The sequence below is a fragment of the Nyctereutes procyonoides genome, unplaced genomic scaffold, assembly GCF_905146905.1.
Source record: "Nyctereutes procyonoides isolate TBG_1078 unplaced genomic scaffold, NYPRO_anot_genome, whole genome shotgun sequence".
Taxonomy (NCBI): Eukaryota; Metazoa; Chordata; class Mammalia; order Carnivora; family Canidae; genus Nyctereutes; species Nyctereutes procyonoides.
In genome coordinates, this window is record NW_026575044.1 from 17,962,560 (window position 1) to 17,984,193 (window position 21,634).

The 21,634-nt window shown below is 45.4% G+C and overlaps 1 protein-coding gene across 1 annotated transcript in view; it reads left to right on the top strand.

Moving 5' to 3' along the window:
* The first annotated feature begins 6,233 nt into the window (after window positions 1-6,233).
* Window positions 6,234-21,634, top strand: part of PSTPIP2 (proline-serine-threonine phosphatase interacting protein 2) — a 67,537-nt gene continuing 52,136 nt past the window's right edge. The window contains exon 1 of the mRNA XM_055324569.1: window positions 6,234-6,373. Within this exon, the coding sequence (XP_055180544.1) occupies window positions 6,341-6,373 (33 nt within the window). The 5' untranslated portion in view covers window positions 6,234-6,340. The remainder of the gene's footprint in view (window positions 6,374-21,634) is intronic.

The window sequence follows — 21,634 nt, forward strand, 5'->3', positions numbered from 1 at the left end:
GTGTGTCCTAAGGAAACTTTAAAAACTTGAACTCAAAAGTAGGGAGTAAAATAATGATTGCCAGGTGCTGTGAGGGTTGGAGAAATGGAGATTTATCAAAGGATACAAAGTTCAGTTACGTGGGATGAATAAGTTCTAGAGATCTGATGTAGATTCTCAGCTGTCTCTACTAATACTGTTGCGTATACTTGGCATTTGCTAAGGAGCTGCTCTTGTGTCCTCAGGATGCACAAGAAATTCTAACTATGTGAGATCATAGATATGTTAATTAGCTTGATTGTATAATTATTTCACTATGTATATGTATATCAAAACATCACATCATACACCCTAACTTTATAAGATTTTTATCAGATATACCTCAATAAAGCTGAGGGGAAAAAATCTTAGTTTACCATAGGGTTAAGAAAATATTTTTTGGGATCCCTGGGTGGCTCAGCGGTTTGGCGCCTGCCTTTGGCCCAGGGTGTGATCCTGGAGCCCCAGGATCGAGTCCTGCGTCAGGCTCCCGGCATGGAGCCTGCTTCTCCCTCCCTCTGCCTCTCTCTCTCTATGTCTATCATAAATAAATAAATCTTTTTAAAAAAAAAAAGAAAGAAAATATTTTTCTCTGGACACTTAGGTGGCTCAGGGGTTGAGCATCTGCCTTCAGCTCAGGGTGAGATCCCCAGGTCATGGGATTGAGTTCCACATCAGGCTCCCTGTGAGGAGCCTGCTTCTCCCTCCGCCTGTTTCTCTGCCTTTCTCTCCATGTCTCTCATGAGTAAATAACTAAAATCTTAAAAAAAAAAAAAAAAAATTGGAAATTTTTTTTCTTTTTTTCCAGAAGCTTTATTATTTTCACATTCAGGTATATGTGTCAGGAGTCCATCCCTAAGACCATGCCCAGGATCAGTAATTTTATAGAACTCACGGGACTGGGTATACGGTTGGACACACGGCTATGATTTATTACAGTGAGAGGCTACAAAACAGAATCAGCAATGTTGGAAAGTGCTCATGGAATTTCTGGAGGAAGCCAGGCCCAAACTTTCAAGAGTCCCCTCCCAGTGGAGTCACTCAGGATGCACTCAATTCTTCCAGCAATGAATTGTGACGATGTATGTGAAGTGCCCACCAGGAAGCACATTAGAAACAGTACCCAAGGATTTCACTGGGGCTGTTCACGTAGGCACGCTCTGCCTAACACATGCCCAAACCCTGACTCCAACAAAGAAGCAGGTGTTCAGCATAAACCACATGGTACACATAGTTTAGGCACAGTGGGCCACTCTGAGCCTTTAGGGAACAGTTCCATGTTGGGAGACAGTTCCATGTTGGGAACTGTTTACCAGCCAAGTTCCCGGACACCAGCCATGGGCTAACTTTGCAAGCAGGCAAGATCCCAGGACTCTGAGATCATGACCTGAGCCAAAGGCAGACGCCTAACCACCTGAGCCACCCAGCACTCCTGTCACTTGCCTTAATGGTGGCTTTTGACAAAACAAACAAAAAACAAAAAGAAGCTCCTGTGTGCAATAGGTTATCTTCTGTGACAGTAGATATCAAAGTTTTCCCATCTTTACACTTCTTCAACCAAGAATAGACTCTTTGAGTCCCTTACCTCACTCACATTAACTTATGAAAATTCAAATCTTGGGACTCTGGGTGGCTTAGTTGGTTACAAGTCTGCCTTCTGCTCTGGTCATGATCCCAGGGTTCTGGGATCAAGCCCTGCGTTGAGCCCCAAGTGGGCTCCCTGTTCAGCGAGGAGTCTGCTCCTCCCTCTCCCTCTGTCCCTCCCCTTGGCTCATGCTCTCTTTATCTCTCTCCCTCAAATAAATAAGTAAAAGCTTAAAAAAAAAAAAAAAGAAAGAAAAAGAAAATTCAAATCTTGACAGTATCCACTCTAATCCTTGCTTCCATGCAGGCCAAAGCTCCTCATCTACCATGCAACTAGCCCTTGGACACATCAGCCCCCTCCTGGATGTTTGTCCCTTGTATTCTATCCCTGTCCTGTCCTGACCCTCTGCTCTATTCCTCAGTCTACTCAGCTTCCAACCATAGTGACAAAATCCAGCCTCTAATTTTGACATTGGCTTGGCAGACCTAATAACACAGCTTATTCCTACCCTCTGGTGTTTTCAGACCCTGGCCTCTGCTTGGCCAGATCTTGGTCCAAGGATCCCATCTGGCTTTCTAGCTGCTTGGCTGGTACTCCCGCCATGTTTGCCCCTACTTCCTGGAACAGGGGGATCAGACTATTGGACCTGAGAGAAAAATTGGTAGTGCTGTTGATGATCAGAGACAGTTTTTTGAATTTCCCAGCGGGGTCCATCATTGTCTAATCCACGATGAGAGTCCATGAGAGAGTCTGAAATTGAGGTGCTTTGAAGTCTTCTTGGGGGAGGTAAGAGATCCAAGGGGAGCAGAAATTAGAGAACATTAGCATATAAGTAATACATTATTAAGGATTAGTTTGTGTGATTTGGATGGCAAATTCTAGAGATTCAAGAAGTGAGAAGACACCAAGGGCTGGAGGAGTTGGGGAAGTGGTGACGAGGTGGAACTTTAGCAGGAAGAAGAGTGACCTAAATTGCCTGCCAAGCATTAGCAAAGATGGGGTGGTGGGACAGGGAAGAGCCTGGCTGGCTTTGGGTTGGCGGGGGGGGGGGGGGGGGGGGTGGAGAACAGAATGCCGGGCAGCGAAATGGGAAAGGTCAGGGCAGAGCCAGTCCCAGGAAGGTCTTGAAAACTAGGCAGAGGTGTTTGGGACATCATTCTGTTGGGCAACAGGGAAACTTGGTAGATTTGTGAGGAGAGGAGAGACATGTAGAAAGCAGTGTTTTAAGAATGATGAGAAAGGATTGGTGGGAGGAAAAGGAGGAAGAGTAGACATCAGATTGCATGAAAATGTGAAATGAAAATTGATGATTCCAGTGGATATTTGTTATTTTGGTCACTTACCATCTATTTATCCTAAAATAATCTTTTCACTGACACCCCTAGGGAAGTCTTTCCCTTCCTCCACTGCTGTGAGTATAGATGATAAAACTTTTCTGGAAGAGCATTTGGCACTATATTTCAAGAACCTTAAAAATGTTTATATTCTTTGCACTGTAATTTGACTATGAGGAATTTTAACAAAGATTCATATAAAAGATATTTACACAGTAATGTTTCTAGACACATCAGGGAAATGCTAGGGAAGTACTGACAGACCCAGCTGATGGGAAATTATGCAAAAGTTAAAAATAATATTGAAGAATTCTTTTTAATTTTTGGGAGGGTTTGTAGTAAACTCATATGGTACAAATTCAGAGGTCCAAAAGGGCATGAAATGAAGAGTAGTTCTCCCTCCCTCCTACATCCCTCAGCCCCATCCCCTCCTCAGAAGGAATTATTTTAAAACACGTGTGCATGAGTGCTGCCACTTGGCCTTACTCAAATGGCAGCTTGTTTTGTATCTTTTTTTTTTCCACTTAATTTATCTGGTGATTGTCCTCTATCAACACACAAATAACTTCCTTATTTTTTAATGCTTGAGTATAATTTCATTATGAAGCTATACCACAATTTATTGAGCTGATTCTCCATCAATAGACATTTAGCTATTTCATATCTTTTGCTAGAATGACCATGCTGCTATGAATAACTACATATTTCACTTTACACACGTGAGAATATATTTGGAATTATGTCTTCGACATGGAATCGTTGGGTCAAAATATAAGTGCATTTTAAATTTCTGTAACATGACCAAATTTCTCGTCCCAGAGATTTTTCAAGTTCTATGTGTGCGAGTGTCCATTTAGCCAGTACTGTGTGCTATCGAACTTTTCTTTAAGGAAAAGTGCATTTAATGATTTTAGAAACTACTTATAAAATGTTGTCAAATTTAAAAAAAGTTACGTGCAACACATGTGTATTATTGGAAGACATAATGCCAAAATATTAACAGCAGTTATCTTAAAAGTATTGACCATTTAATATCATGATTTCAAAATTGCTATAGCAGTCTTATTTAACCTTGCTAGTAAAATCTCTCCAATTGGTTATAGAGCCTTAGAGGGAGCACACATTTTAATTGCCTTTTTACTCACACCTTGCCCAAGCGATTACTTAAATAAGGTTGAAGAATGAAATGGGTAGTATTTTCCATCAGGGTGGACAAGCATTTGCAATTTTCAATCCTGTCACAAGGTGGTGGAAGAGAGTTAAAATTCAGGGACCTTTGAAACCTGAGTTGTGAAAACCAGGCATTATACATCGTAAGCGTTTGGAAGAGTTCTAAGACTTAAAAAAAATATGTATACATACGTATATAATATTAATAATAATATACTAAATATATATTTAAATATATTAGATGTATATATTTTAAGATATATTACATGTTAAAACTTAGACAATTAGAATTGCCTCTAAAATATCTGCCCCCAAATCAATGATGAAGACAAACAGAAGATCCTTGACAAGTGCAATGAAATCATCAACTGGCTCGATAAGAGCCAGACTGCAGAGAAGGAAGAATTTGAACATCAGCAGAAAGAGCTGGAGAAAGTCTGCAACCCCATCATTACGAAGCTATACCAGGGCGCAGGAGGCATGCCAGGAGGAATGCCTGGAGGCTTTCCTGGTGGTGGAGCTCCTCCCTCTGGTGGTGTCTTCTCTGGGCCTACCATTGAAGAGGTTGATTAAGCCAACCTGATGACAGGTATAGCATTGTTTCACACATTTGAAGGACCCAAATTTGTAGCAAATTCCATGGCAGTTTTAAAGTCAAGCTGCTATACTAAATATACTGGGCATTCTTGATACTTGAATATGGAATATGTGCCCAGGGAAAAGAAATAAACATTGCGCTTTATAAGCACTGTATTGTTAAGTGGGAAATGCAATGTCTTAAATAAAACTGTATTTAAAATTGGCACCACAAAAAAAATCTGCCCCCAAATATTAAAAACTCCCATGAAAAATCTTGGTGCTGTCTTCCTTAATGTCAGTTTCTTTCATCTCCCCAGGTGGTGCTAGGTCTTACCTCTCCGAAGGTTTACTCCTCTTCCTGGTGCCTACCATGGCCTGTCCTGCCTCCCGATGGTGCCACCAGGCTTCCCTTGCTCCTAACGTCACTGCTTTCCAAAGAGATGAACCACCAGACCACTGGATGCATGCCCCTGGAGTGATCTGAGGCTGGGGTCAGTTCATCTTCTTATGGTGGATAACTCAGCTGGTGAGATCTCATCACAGGGAGACTGGGGGTGGTGTTAGGAGCAGGATCTTTCAGCTATACTTCGAATCACTCCAGCAGCTGCTCTCACTGTCCCTGGACAAAGGTAGAACCCACTCAAGAGGCAAATGCTTGTCTCTCCAGGCCTGCAGTTGCAGGTGGCCATAAACAACTCCATCTTGGTGTCCTTGACCTTCATTTGCTCTGCCTTGAACACCTACTCTTTGCCCAGGGTGGATTTGCTCCAGCGGGGATAGCTGTCTTTGGCCCTGGTCCTGTTTGGCAGTGCAGAACTCTAACCCAGCTCTTCCATCTGTTTCATACCCTGGAACCTTGGGGAAGTCATTCAGCCTCTCTGAGGCATGGTTTTGGCTCAGGGCATGGAGACCTGCCCCAGAGTGCCATAGTCCCACAAAGCTGGGACGGGTCCGCACTGTCCGGGGGTTGTGTATGGCGTGAGGGTGGGAGAGCGCATGGAGCGGAAGGAGGCCCTGGCCTTCTACTGGAGTGGGACTGGTGGAAAGAGGTCTTGGGTCTTGAGAATGGGGAGGGGGTCAGGGTGGAGCTGCGCTCCTGGAGGCCTCGTCAGGACCCCACTAAGGGACCTACAGTCCGGGGCTCATAGTATCGGTGACTTTTCCTTGACTTTTCTGCTCAGGGGCTGCTCGGTAGCGCAGCGGGTGCGTCCGGGGTGGTGCACAGGCCTCGCGGAGGCGTCGGCACCCCGGGGGACGCCGGCCGGGCGGGTCTTGACAGCCGGGGCCCGCCCCCGCCCCCGCCCTCTGATCCCGCGGGGCCCTGCACCGCCCCGCCGAGCGCGGTTTCCTCCGCGAGGGCTTCGACCGGGGGAGGAGGGAGCGCGGAGGCGAGAAGGGAGCCCCGTTCGGGGGCGCCGCAGGACCAGTTCCTCGCAGTCCCCGAAGGCTTCCCGACAGAGGAGGCAGTTGCAGGCTCAAGGACTTTCCCTGGGCGGGGCGCGGGCCCGAGGGTGGCGCTCGGGGAGGAGCCCTGGGCGGGGCTTGGTCGCCGGGCCGCCCCCCGCAGTCGGGCTGCGGGACCGCGGCCGCCTCGCTCGGTCACTCGGCGCCTCCAGCCGCCCCGCTGCGCTCGGCCCCCAGCCAGGCCCCGGCCATGACGGGCGCACTGTTCAAGGCCAACTTCTGGGTGAGTGGGCGCCGCCGGGCCGCGGCCCGCTGCCAGGCCCCCTTCCCGCGCGGCGCGCCCGCGAGCCCCCGGGGTCGCTCGGGTCCCCGGGCGCCCGCCTCCCGGCCGCCGGCCCCGACACCCCGGGCGCGGGGGCCCTCCGGGCGCAGTGGCCCGCGCCGTGCCCCCGAGGACCCGGCAGGCCGGCCCGGGGCTGCGTCTCCAGGCCCGCGCGCCTCCGAGGCGTCCCAGCGGCTCAGCGGCCCCGCCCGCGCTGGGGGGCCGGAGCCCCCTCCCCGGCCTCGGCCCGGTGCGCGCGCGCCTTCCTCTGCCCGCCCCCCGCCCCCGGCCCCGGCCCCGGCCCGGCCCGGCCCGGCCCGGCGCTCGGCAGGTGGCCCTCCGCGTCTCCCACCCCGCGTTCCGTTCCGAGCAGCCGCCCTCCTCCCTTCGCGGCGGGAGCGCGGAGCCCGCGCACCTGGAGGCTCTGACCTGGGACCCGCCTGCTGCCGTTTGGCCTCGCGGCTGCCTGGCACGACCCGGTGACCCCCGCCGGGCGCGGTGGCCTCTCGGAGCAGTTTAGATCCTGCCTGGCGAGGCCCCGTTCCTTGAAGCTTCTGGGGTTTGCCCCGGGGGGCTCTGCGCACCTGTAGGTCCCACGGCCGGCCGGCATTGTCATTGTGGGGAAAAGTAGGGCAGGAGACCCGCCTTGCGTGAGCCTCACCGTGTGACACTTGGTTCTCAGATCTCAGCCCACATGTCACCTCTTGAGGGAAGCCTTTTCTGATTGTGCCCGGGAGGCCCTGCTGCTGGCTCACATGTCACACCTTCTGTTCCTTCGGAGCATTCATCAGTTTCCGGTTTGGGGCTGGGGAGAGGCAAGCACCTGAGCACCTTGGGACAGGTGCCTTCAGGGCTACTGTCTCCTTCAAGCAGGTGCAGGGTGGGTGCTCGCCTAATAGTTGTTGACGGAGTAAGTGGGTCTAGAAAGACGAGGGGTGGGCGACAGGGTGGGAGCGGCAGCCTCTGTCCTCAGAGGGCTCACAGCCACCCACCCAGGGGTGCTTGCAGGAGTGGGTCTGGGCTGGGGCAGAAAGGAGCTCTGGGTTAGGAGTTAGAGGGTGGGGGAAGGTCAGGGGGAGAGAACTTTCTGTTTATACCCCCCCCCATCTTATACTTCCAGAAAGTATCTGAGATCCTGAGAGATATTTTTTGCAAAGGTATCTTTCATCTCTGATTTTCTGTAACACTTTATGTCAAATAATAGAAACTGTAATAGCCGACATTATGGTGCACAGTCTGTGACTAACACAGTTGGTTTTTTAAGATTTATTTTTTAATATTTATTTGGCAGAGAGAAAGGGAGAGTGTGTGCACGTGGGAAGAGGCAGGGAAAGAGGGAAAGAATCTCAATCAGACTCCGCGAACCAGGGTGGGGTGGTGGTGGTGGTGTGGGAAATTAGCATGCCTCCATACACATTTATATGTAAATAAAATATACATATTTCAAGATACATATCTCAAGACCCTGAGACCATGACCCTAAGATCATGACCTGAGCTGAAATCAAGAGTCAGATGCTTAACCCACCGACTGAGCCAGCCAAGAGACCCAACTAACACCATTCTAAATGCTTCATACACGCAATGACCGGGTGAGGTAGCTTGCTTACTGTCATTTTATAGATGAGGAAACTGAGTGCCAGAGAGGTTAAGCAACATTCCCATGCTGCTAGGGCTGTTAAACAGTGGAGTAGGAATCTGCATGGACCAAATGCTCCATGAATCTCTCCCCCATCCCCAATATTTTATTTATGTATTTTGACAGGGAAAGAGAGAACAAGCTGGAGGAGCTACAGGCAGAAGGAGAGGGAGAAGCAGGCTCTCTGCCAAGCAGGGAGCCTGATGTAGGGCTCTATCCCAGGACCCTGGGATCATAACCTGAGCTGAAGGCAGATGCTTAAGTGACTGAGCCCCCCAGGCGCCCCTCCATGAATGTCTTAATGAGGCTGGCACTCAGCAAGATTGTCCCAGCATTGCTCTCTGCATGGCTCCTTTGCTACTGTCAGAGATAGATGGTGGGTCATCATCCAACCCCTTTGTCTGGACATCTTTCTCTTCCAGCTCCAGTTAGGAGCTCATGGAGGGTAGGCGCTGGGTGCCACCATCAGCTGAGCCCCCCAGTACTGCCATGGTGCCTTGCATTTGAGTGCTCAGGAATCAGCCAGACCTGGGGGCAAAGGGGTAGAAGGGAACCTGCTGGAACCTCAGCAGTATCTGGGATGCTTCCAACCACTCAGGGGGCAGGGGAGGCAAGGCTCTGGTGAGCCCAGAGGGGAATAACTTTCATGTTTGAAGGGTGAGAATGTTGTGATTGGACATGGTAGAAAACTTTGGAAACACAAGTGAGTATCAGTTGACTGGATTTATTAAATATTTATGATATGATTTTCTCTATAAGCATTTCTCTCTCTCTCTCTCTTTAAAGATTTTATGTATTCATTTGGGAGAGAGAGAAAGCATGAGAGGGCAAGGGGGAGGGGGGAGGGAAGAAGGGGCAGAGGGAGAGGGAGAAGCAGACTCTCCGCCCAGTGGGGAGCCTGCCTCAGGATTCCATCCCAGGACTTTGAGATCATGACCTGAGCCAAAGGCAGACACTTAACTGACTGAGCCACCCAGGCGTCCCTTTATGAGAAATGAGGATTCCTAATTGAGGTGGCATTTATAGGGGGAAGGCCACGGCCTGGGTTAGAAGGCATATTCCCATGAGGAAGCAAGGTGAGTGGGGGGTGCAGGTTTGGCCTTAAGTTTGTGGAGGAGGAAGGATCGGGAGTTGGGGTGGGGAAGGAGAGTCCAGCAGAGGCCAAGGACCCTGGGCCAGGAGGAAGGGTCTGTTCCAGGATGGAGGCCATAGGGAGAGGCAAGGAGGAGATAAGGGACAGGCAGGGTTTAGAGGTCAAAGTCACAGGGCAAGGCAACCAGTTGAAGGTGAGTATTAGAAAGGAGAGATGGAAAAAAAATAAATAAAAGAAAGAAAGGAGAGATGGGCTCAGAGGAGGCTGGCTCCCTGTAATGTGAACTGGAGAATGAGGTGAGGGCCACAGAAATAAGGAAGTCAGGAGGAGGAACTGGTTTGTGGGAAGAGAGGGAGGAGGAGGAAGAGGCAGAGGTAATATTAACAATAGTTAACTGCAGGGGTAGCAGTGGCAAGGACTAAGGCCAGCAGCATCCTGAAGCCTTCACCCCTGCCTCTGCTTTTCTTCCTCATTTCCATAAATAATGGGCCATTAACTGTGTCTACTCCGTCAGGGTTTAGTACAATGCCGGGCCCAGCACACAGCGAGCATGTGTGTTGTCAGCTATTACTACTATCAGCACGGAGGTGACAGTCACTCCAGGAGAAAGTATAAAAAGATGTGAAGTCCCCAAGGAAGCACCCCTGAAGAATACCTTTGTTTACGCAGGAGGAGAGAGAGGTCAAATAAAGGCAGAGATGTAGGGATGTAACCAGGAAAGGGCCGGCACACACCCTCGGGAAAATGTTCTGTGGAAGTTCTATGGTCAGATTGAGTGGATACTCCAGAAAGGGTGTGAGTCAGGACATTCTTCATACATAATTTACTCAAATGCCCCATGTAAATGCTTGTGTAAAGGAACCTTGCTGTGGACCTGTCTGGAAGGGAGTAGATGGCGTTCTTTAGAACCTGGATGGTCCCTAGGAGGTGTTGTTGGCCTGGTGGGAAGCACACAGGTTGTTTCTTTCCTACTCTCTTTCCTATGCGGACCTGACCTGTGGTTACGTGGTGCCCGTACGTTACCATGTTAACATTGCTGCTACCTGGTCAGAATAAGACAGTGGTGGTGGATGCGGTTTCTAGAAGTTCAGGGAAGCAGCTAGGACACGGTAGAGGGAAACCCCCAGTCTTTGACACCATCAGACAACGTCTTCCAGGTGTGGACAGACACAGGTAGAACCTGTTTCAGAAGAGGTACATGTCCTACCCCCGATCCCCCGGGAGATCCTCACTCAGTCTCCTCATGTGGGTGTGAGGCCCAGTCCGTCCCTGCACAATGGTCTAGATCCTTATTTTGACCAGGGCTTCCTGATTCTCAAGACTCTTGGTCCAAACCAGCTTCCCCGTCTCTGTGCCTGCCTTGCCCCCCCCGCTGCATCCTGTACCCGCAGGATACAGAACGGTGGGCCTCTCCGTTCTGCCTGCGGAGCCACCAGGGGAAGTCTCAGGGCCATTTGAATTTGCTCACTGCTCTGCTCTGGACTCACAGCTGTCCCTCTGCTACAAGTCTTGGCCAACATGGAATCTTGTCATTCTGGGGCCTTTCCAGAACTAAGCAGGGACCACATTGGGCTTTGCTCAATGACTTTTTTTTTTTTTTTTTTTATAGTGACCTACAGCAGTACGGGAAGCTGCTTTTTTCTCTTTTTTTTTCAAGACTATTTATTTATTCATGAGAGACACAGAGAAAGAGGCAGAGACACAGGCAGAGGGAGAAGCAGGTTCCATGCAGGGAGCCTGATGTGGGACTCGATCCCAGGACCCGGGGATTACACTCTGAGCTGAAGGCAGACACTCAACCAGTGAGCCATCCATGTGCCCCCAATTCCTTTTTTCTTGTTTTATTTTCATACAAATTTAATGAGAAGCATGGGACCTATCTATAAGGAAATTTTAAAAATTCCTGCTTTTCTCAACATCATTATGCAGACACTCATACTCTTCTAGTAGTTACCATCACTTTACAAAATAATATGATCACACTGCTTTTTCTTGATAGAGCAGTTTTTTTTTTTTATTTATGATAGTCACACACACAGAGAGAGAGAGAGAGAGGCAGAGACACAGGCAGAGGGAGAAGCAGGCTCCATGCACCGGGAGCCCGATATGGGATTCGATCCCGGGTCTCCAGGATCGCGCCCTGGGCCAAAGGCAGGCGGCAAACCTCTGCGCCACCCAGGGATCCCTTAAAATTATCTATTGACTTACTGCTGTATTTGAGGATTTATTTATTTATTTGTTCTTGTATTTGAGGATTTAGTTCCTCACCTCTATTTCCCCGTAAAAATATATCACTAATTTTAACCTTTTATGTAGAAACAATTTTAAAGTTACAGAAATCTTGAGAGTATAAAGAATTCACATATGCCCTTCCCTCAGATTCCTCAGTTTTAAACCCCATTTGCTTTATTAGTCTCTTTCTCTTGGTAGATATACATATTTTCCCCGAGCCACTGAAAATAAATATCACTATTTAGATTGTGGAGCATATAGAGATTGTCTACCTAAAAGCTAAGTATTATACTATGTTTAAATCTCCATTCATGTTTTTCCTGGACTTTATAATTACCTTTCTTTCGGGGGGGGGGGAGAGGGAATTACTCTTCTTTATCAGAGACTTTTATTTTTCATGCTGAAGCCTTCAGGGGTTTTGTATCTTGTATTATTTTTTTTATCTTGCATTATTATTTTTTTCAGAAATAAGCAAATTTGTTCACAGATTGGATTTGCAGGGTGAATGCAGAGTTCAGAGCTTGGTGTCCCAGATACCCATTATGCAAGGCCTAAAAATATAACATGCATATAAATAAATACATGTAATTAAAATTTATTCTACAGTAAAAAAGATTTAGTGAAGCAAAGCTTGGTATAAATGTGTATGGAGGCATGCTAATTTCTGGATTTTTTTTTTTTTTTGGTGAAACATCTATAGATTTTATCAGCTAGTCAAAGCAAAATAATGGTTATATCCAAAATACAGAATATCCAAAGCTGCTCTATTTGTACAACTAATTGATAATTTTGTAATTGATTTTTGTAACTATTATTTACTATCTCCTAAATGTAATCAGGATGTCTAGTTGTGTACATATTTTGTTACAAAATAAATATCATCTAAATTTCAATATTAATGAAAAGCTCATCCTGAGTAGGAAATGATAGACATTATTTTTTCTTTACCTGTACTAGAAACCTCCTACTTTAACAAAAAGAAGAGCTTTAAATAAGAGAAGTTGTTGGCTAGCTTCATTCTATGAGGCTTCATAGTCGTCATTTTTAAAGACATCAAACCATTAAAAATTTCCAACTAAATAAATGAGGATGCTTTAAGTTGATGAAGCAATATATTGTTGCCAGGAATTTGTGGTGGTGGTTGTTGCCAGGAGTTTTAAAACTCATATATTGTGAAAATCCGTGAAGATTGTAGAACCATACCACTCACTCTAGAAAAGTCAGGCAACAGGAAAACTAGGTATTTTCAATGTGGCTGTGAATCTTACAACCTCCCGACAAGGGCTTCATCACTTGCCTCAGATCATGGGCTTCCTGTTTCCCAAACAGTATGTATGTGAGCAAAGGAGGAGAATCAGACTTCTCAAAGTCACAGTAGACTGGTGGCTTGTTTGTTTAAACCTACTTTCTGGAATTAACTCTTACTTTGCATTTTTGGGCTGAAGATTAGCCAGGAGTCAATAGGAGATTGCAACATCTTTTTTTTTTTTTTTTAAAGATTTTATTTATTTACTTGAGAGAGAGAGAGCACAGAGGGAGAGGGAGAAGCAGGCTCCCTATTAAGCAGGTAGCCTAACGTGGGAGTTGATCCTAGGACCCTGGGATCATGACCTGAGCCAAAGGCAGATGCTTAACCAGCTGAGCCACCCAGGCGCCCCTCAACATATCTGATAGAGGTTTTTTCCTTCATGAGAATAGGAAAGCTTTTCCCCAGTGGGCCCTAATACCCCCATCTTAAACTCCTTGTACTATTTGTATGTATAAAGAGGCTCAGGATAGCACAGGGCAATCTTAAACCCCAGTGTGCAAATCCATAATAACTCATCATTTTCTATCTTTGTGGACTATTATCTAGTGTCAAAACTCACTGGTCAAATATGGCTGTTTCATTAGCATTGACTAGGTCACACAGGATTGCATTTCATAGATTAGAAACCAGTTGAAGACTATTTATTTATTTATTTATAAAGGTTTTATTTATTTATTTATTCATGAGAGAGAGAGAGAGAGAGAGAGAGAGAGAGAGGCAGAGAGGCAGAGACACAGGCAGAGGGAGAAGCAGGCTCCATGCAGAGAGCCCGATGGGAGACTCGTTCCCGGGACTCTAGGATCACGCCCTGGGCCAAAGGCAAATACTCAACTGCTAAGCCACCCAGGCATCCCAAGACTTCTTTTTTAAAAACAGAAATGATCACAGCTAACTATTTTTGAGAGTAAAATAAAAGAGTATTCTTAGATATTTAAATGCGCTATTTACCTACTATTCTTAAAAAAAAAAAGGTTGTAATGATCTTAAATATTTTTTTCACAGATGACCTTTCATTCTTTACACATATTACTATTTATGGGAGTGGGTTACAGTTTTTCAAGTACTTTTATAAACCCCCAAGTGTGATATTAAAAGCTCCACCTATCTCAATGATATCACTGTTTTCACAACTATATTGTAGCAGAGAAAGAGAGAAAAAAAATAAAGACCAAGAAAAGTTGTAATGGCAGCAGAAGGCTGGCCCCTGCCTCATACCCACAAAGTTCACACTATAAACCACAGCCTCACAAAACTACTTGCTATACCCCAAGGGGCTGAGGGAAGAGGGTGGGGATATAGATGTTCCCTTAGCCCCACCCGCAGGACTTTGCACTGACCTCTGCTCCTGCCACTAGGTGTTGGTTAGGAGACCTTCTGAAAGTCCGTTCTTCTAGCAGGATACTCATCACTCTGTGTTGAGTCACCTGTTTCTTTGCCTGTCTTCCTTACGAGGCTACGGTCACCTTCTATCTCCTTCACCTCAGTGTCCCTAGAGCTTGACACAGTTCTGAGAACACAGTATGTGCTCAATAAATATTTAACACATGAAGAAATGAACATGGAAGTCTCACCTACTTGATCCAAAAAGAGGCACCCATTGCCCTTGACTCCCACACATGCTTTACATGTATGTACTATTCAGGGGCCACGCAGACAAATTCCACATGTTTAACTAGTCGTGTTACCTTTTCTTTTTTCTTAGTCTGATGCCATATTTTATGTATTATGGCAAAATATCTATCATGTAAAATTTGCCATCTTTTTTTTTTTAAGATTTTATTTATTTATTTATTAGAGACAGAGCGGGGGGAGGGAAAGGCAGAGACATAGGCAGAGGGCGAAGCAGGCTCCATGCAGGGAGCCTGATGTGGGACTTGATCCCGGGACTCCAGGCTCAGGCCCTGGGCTGAAGGCAGGTGCTAAACCGCTGAGCCACCCAGGCGTCCCAAAATTTGCCATCTTAACCTTTTTCAAGTGTATAGTTCGGCAGTGTTAGATACATTCACATTGTTGTGTAATGATTGCTACCATCCATCTTCATACCTTTTTTCACTCCATAAAACTGAAAGCCTATACTCATCCTACAATAACTGCCCATATTCCCTTACCTCAGCCTTTGGCAACTATCATATTTCTGTCTCTATGATCTTGACTGCTCTAAGTACCTCATATAAATGGAATCATACAATGTTTGTCTTTTTATGACTGGCTTATTTCACTTAGCATAATGTGCTCAAGGTTTATCTATGTTGTAGCATATGTCAGAATCTCCTAACTTTTTAAAGGCTGAATAATATTCCGCCATTGTGTGTATAGACCACATGTTGCTTTTCTGTTCATCTGTAGGTGGATACGTGGGTTGCTCCCACATTTTAGCTATTGGGACTAATGCTGCTATGAATATGGGTGTACAAATATTGCAGTTATAGCAGTTGCACTGCTAGGGATTTACTCAAAGCTACAAATGTAGTGATCCGAAGGGACACCTGCATCTCAATGTTTATAGCAACAATGTCCACAATAGCCAAAATCTGGAAAGAGCCCAGATGTCCATCCACAAACAAATGGTTAAAGAAGATGTGGTCTTTATATACGGTGGAATATTACTCAGCCATCAAAAATTGAAATCTTGCCATTTGCAACAATGTAGATGGAATTATTAGAGCATAATAGAGGGTCTTATGCTAAGTGAAGTCAGTCAGTCAGAGAAAGACAATTATACGATCTCACTCATACGTGGAAGTTAAGAAACAAAACAGAGGATCATAGAGGAAGGGAGGAAGAAATAAAACAAGATGAAACCAGAGAGGGAGACAAACCGTAAGAGGCTCTTAATCATAGGAAACAAACTGAGGGCTGCTGGGGGGGGGTGGAATGGAGGGATGGGGTAACTGGGTGATGGACATTAACGAGGTCATGTAATGTGATGAGCACTGGGTGTTATATAAGACTGATGAATCACTGACCTCTACCTTTAAAACTAATAATACATTATATGTTAATTAATTGAATTTAAATTAAAAAAATAAAGGCCATTACTGGATATGGAATTATAAAACATAAATAAATAAAATATTTTACTAAAAAAAAAAAAGACTGGGGAGCCCTAGTGACTTGGTCAGTTAAGCCACTGACTCTTGGTTTCTGCTCAGGTCATGAGGTCATGATCTCAAGGTTGTGGGGCTCCTAGCAGAGCATGGGGTCTACTTGAGATTCTCTCTACCCCATCCCTCTTACCCCTCAACCCCCCTGCTCATGCTCACACATGCTCTATCTCTCAAATAAATAAATAAATGAATAAATAAAATCTCTAAAAATTATGTTTCTTTAAGACTCTGCTTTCAGTTCTTCTGGAAATGTGCTCGCAAGCTTGTGTGCTGGATCATATAAAAACTCTGTTTTTAATTTTTTGAGGAATTACCATATGTTTCTGACAGCAGCCACACAGTTTTACATTCCCACCAGCAGTGTAGAGGGTTCCAGTTTCTCCACATCCTCATCAACACTTGGTTTTCTAATTTTTTAATGGTAGCCATCATAAGGTATGAGAAGTATTGTAGTTTCATTTTGCATTTCTCTAGTGGTTAGTGAAGTTGATCATCTTTTCATGTGCTTGTTGGTCATTCATATATCTTTGGAGAAATGTCTACTCAAGTCCTTTGCCCACTTTTGAACCAGGTTATTTGTTTTTTTGTTGTTGAGTTTTAAGAGTTATCTGTATGTATTCTGGATATTAACCCTTTATCGGGAATATAATTTGCAAATATTTTCTCCAATCCTGTGGGTTACTTTTTTGCTCTTCATGTCTCTTGATGCACACAGTTTTTAAGTATTTATGAAGTTTAATTTGTCTGTTTTTCCTTTTGTTACTTGTGCCTTTGGTGTCATGTCCAAAAAGTCATTGCCAAATTCAGGGTTGTGAAGTTTTTGCCCTATGTTTTCTTCTAAGAGTTTTATTGCTTAAATGGTCTTACATTTAGGTCCTTGGTACATATTGAGTTAAATTTTTATATTTGGTGTTAAGTAAGTGTCCAACTTCATTCTTTTGCATGTGGATATCCAGTTTTCCCAGTTTTAATGAATGGAGGCTACTCATCCAAGTCAATGCTCTGTCTTAACATCCCCTTTAGGGGGAAGTATCATTCTGGTTTCTAAAGAGCCTGTTCTACTGTGACTGGCTGGTCGTTTTGTGTTTGGGAGAAGGATATTGTCAAGGATGGGCTCTGGCTCCACTGGGAGCCCCCTGCCCAGGGAAGGGCATAGCACCCACATAGAGACAGCACAGCCTGCACTCTAGGTGCTGACCACCTGATGAAAATCCCTGTGACCAATAGAGAAAACACAACACTGGTTAGAGAGAGGAACGTTCTTCCCTAGTCATCATGCGATCTCAGGTAGTTCCACTCAGTAATATCTGTGAAGTCCTGAGTAGCAGCCCTGTGGAAGCTGCTACGGGTCATGGAAAGACATCTCACCGTATGGAGACTATTATCTACTCAATGAGATGAGCTTCACAAGCTACTTAAAAATAACAGTTTTTAACATTGACATAACAAAGTCAAGAAAATTAAAAATATATCATTAGTAATTTGGTACTTTTCCCAAGTTTTTCCTCTACATGTAATTGTGATCATAGTGTATGTACTATTTTGTGTTCTTCTGTTTCCATACAATAAATAAAATATAAATATGATAATAAAGTATCATAAGTACATCTTATCTTTTGCTATTCTACTTTTCCTAACAATCATTTAAAAGATATTATAAGTGATGTAACTATTCTCTTACTGCTTGACACTATGTAATTTCTGGAGTTTTCTATAGTAAATAATGTCATGCTGCACATTTTCATTCATTTAGGGGCATTTAAAAATTGGCTTCTTTAAATACCTGGAAACTGGAGACTCATGAAGGAACTTGTCACTGCCCAGCTATTTTACCATGTTTCTGTGATGAGATCACTCTCTCTCCACGGTGATAATGTCATACCTTTTCCCCCGCACTGCTCAGACCTCAGTTCCTTCCCATATGCTCACTCTTTTTAAAAAATTTTAAAAGATTTTATTTGTTAATTCATGAGAGACACACACAGAGAGAGGGAAAGACATAGGCAGAGGGAGAAGCAGGCTCCCTGTGGGGATCTCAATATGGGACTCAATCCCAAGACCCCAGGATCACGCCCTGAGCCGAAGGCAGACGCTCAACCGCTGAGCCACCCAGGCAGCCCTGCCCACTCTGTTTTGATGATCTTGTTTCCTACTCCATTATGAAGCCAGACACCAGCCAGTGAAAGCTCATTTACTTCCTGTCTAAATAAGATTAGGTTTGGGATGAGTAACAGAAAACCCAAAGCAACAGTGGCCTGACAAGGATAGTGTTTATTTCTCTCACATACACAAAGTCCCCAGATGGTCTTCCTGGAGCTGGCATGGCCCCTCATAGCATCAGGACCCACATTCCTGCCTGCTTACTTCAGAGGTACCTGGTTCAGTGCCTGGCACATAATGGATTTGATGTAGGCACGCTGGGTCTGAAGATCCAGAGGGGGTCACCCCAGACCAGCTAAGAGGGTCATTGGCTTTTTGCAGGATAGAAAGGCACCTGGCTGGCTCAGTTGGAAAATCATGTAACTCTTGATCTCAGGATTGTGGATTCGAGCTCCATGTTAGGTGTAGAGATTACTAAAATAATAATAATAATAATAATAATAATAATAATAAACTTCAGGAAAACAGAACAAGGGACACCTGGGTGGCTCAGGTCATGATCCCGGGGCCCTGGGATTGAGTCCCACATCGGGCTCCCCACAGGGAGCCTGTTTCTCCTCTGCTCGTGTCTCTGCCCTCTCTGTGTATCTCTCATGAATAAATAAATAAAATCTCTCTTTTTAAAAAAATATTTTATTTATTTATTAACTAGAGACAGAGTCTCCAGGATCATTCCCTGGACTGAAGGCAGCACTAAACTGCTGAGCCACTGGGGCTGCCCAATAAATAAAATCTTAAAAAAAAAGATGCAAGGTGAAATATCGAACGTGTGTAAACAGGACCTAGCAGAGAAACAGCAGAGGTGGAAGCTTTCTAAAAATTCCAGTTTCCCTGTATCAGATTCACAGGACTGTCTGTTGAATGGCTAAAAGGAGCATTCGTTTACAGGACGACATTTAAAAACTTTTGACAAACATACAAAGTGATTTCCTAGAAGGCAGATGTATTCCCAGTGTCCCCAATAATATCCAAAAGGACCAGCTTCGCTACATCGGACATGGTAGGTGTGGTTTCTTCTGGCTCATTTAATAAGCAAAAACAGGTGCCTCATTAAACTCACATTTGTGTTTTTATCACCAGGGAGGGTGAACATTTGTTTATTTTCTTGTTCTATTTTGTCTTTTAAACATGGTTCTGCTTCTTTCCTTGCGCTTAAATTATGAATTTACATGTGTTTTGGAAATGATATAGTCTTTGTCATTTACTACAAATATTTGAATGCACATTCTTGTGTCTACATAGGTGTGTTGTGTATATAATTTGCATGTTCTAGCATCAGTAGATACAGTGTGGTAGTGAAGGGCAGTCCGCAGCCCATCGGGCTTCTGTGTTGGACATTCCTGCCTTGCAATCACAGCTCTGCTCCTTTTAAACTGAGGGATGTTCCCTTGTTCAAATCACTCCACTTTCCTGGGCTTAGTATCCTCATCTGTAACATGATAATTGCACTTAAAATGTGTATATATTTTGAAAATGCTGTATACAGTCAAGTGTGTGGAGCTAATCTTTTGTTTATATCTATTACACACCAATGTTTAAAAACTTGTCCTTGGGCAGCCCGGGCGGCTCAGAGGTTTAGCGCCGCCTGCAGCCTGGGGTGTGATCCTGGAGACCCGGGATCGAGTCCCATGTCGGGCTCCCTGCATGGAGCTTGCTTCTCCCTGTGCCTCTCTCTCTCTGTCTCTCATGAATAAATAAATAAATCTTAGAAAAACAAAACAAAACAAAAAAAACTTGTCCCTATGCTGGAAGCTTGATAAACATTCAATTATTTTTGTCTGAGCTTTTCTTTCTTTCTTTTTTTTTTTTTTTAAAGATTTTATTTATTTGTTCATGAGAGACACACAGAGAGAGGCAGAGACACAGGTAGAGGGAGAAGCAGGCTCCCTGAGGGGAGCCTGATGTGGAACTTGATCCTAGGATCTGGGGATCACAACCTAAGCCAAAGGCAGACGTGCAACCACTGAGGAACCTAGGTGTCCCCTCTGAACTTTTCTACGGTGGAAGTTTTACTCAATATTTAATCATCTTTCTGAATGAGTCCCAGGTGTTCTGACATTTGTAGAAGCCAGAGATCTGGATGGACCTCTAAAGGCAGGAGAAGATGTCATGACCCCTGCCCTCAGCGGGCCTGTGCTCTCGTAAGGGGGCAAACACGTATGTCTGACCCTGATTGGAAGTAGGCTGGTCTACTCTCCTCAGGCCAAATGGTGTGGATTAGCAGGGTAGGATTATAGGGTGGGTCCAGCTGGGTGGGTACAATGGGCACCAGTCCCTAAAAAGGACTAAGATAGCACAGGGCACATAATAAGATGGGGAAATCTGTTTCTAAGAAGCACCTCAAGGGAGGGTAAGGCTTGCCCTGGGGCTGCAAGGAATGCTTGAATAAGCTGCTTAGGATCCAGGAACCTAGACTCCACCCATCCTGGCAGATTCTGTCTTGAATTAGAACAGTGGATAGTTTGATGCCCTCTGAGGGCCCAGAGCCTGATTTCAGGCTTAGTTGTGCTGGGTGATGGGTGCAAACTGGAACACTGGGGGAACAGTCGCTGTGATCTCCCCTCTCCACTCTTTTCTTGTGGTGCTGATTTGATTCTGCTCCAATTTGAACACTAGTTTATCTGTTTGAAGAACAGCTGCTTAAAGTGACAGATTATAAATGGCCACAAATGTCTGCCAGCCCTAGAAATACAGTTCCTTTACTGCTCCAGGCCCTGGTTGCCCCGCCTCTTGGATCTGCTCTGAGGATACAAACACCGACACTAAGCTTTCTCCATCTTGAGACGGCCAGGTCCTGAACAAGGGGTCCCGAAAGGCCTTAGCTCTCTGGAATACAAAGTATTTCCTTAGGCCTTTGTCGGCACTTCTGCTAAAGGCCAGATCTGGAGATCTGGAAAACTGACCGGTACTGTGGGCTGTCCCCAGCTTAGGCTTCCTTGTCTACCTGTCCTATGTTAGCACTCTCCTGACATGTTTCATCATGATTCCTGTGGAATTCCTGCCAGAAGAGTGGTCGGTTGGCTTTGATTCTGACCCCAGCCATTGCTCAGGGCCACTGTCTTGGCCAGCAGGCTTCTCATTGGCCAACTCCAGCTGGCTCAGCCCTTTGCAGGCAGCGTGGATGGACACTGTGGTGTTCCTCCCAGGTGTCTTTAGCTCTGAGTCAAAGGGAGCAAATGTGATGCAAATCAAGGCATCTACTATTGAGCCACGTGACCCCTTCTGCAGAAACTAAAAAAAGGCACCAGGGCCCAAGGGCTCAGCAAGCTAGAAGTCTGTCTGCTCTCCAGGGCACAGAAATAAGTCCTGTGGACAGGGTTTCAGATGGGGGAAGCGGGGAGCCTGGGAAGACCTGAGGGTCCATGAGAGGCTGAGAGTACAGGACTGCAGCTATTCAGATGGAATTGTGGTTGACTGGGTGAGAATAGGAAGTGGGGAGGGACAGGCCACCAGCTAAGGGCAGCCACAATCCTCCCACCCATGGCTACATATCATTTGGGGTCTGCACCCCACTCTACCTCAGATGAGGTGAGGGACTTGCCTGAAGCCACCCAACTAACCACTCTAGGCTTGAGCTTCCTGTTTTGCAATGAGGACAATACTATCTGGCCAGCCTAAAACGAGGCCCATTCTGTGGCTCAGATGATAAAATAGATTATAGTCTTGTGAAACAGGAGGAACTG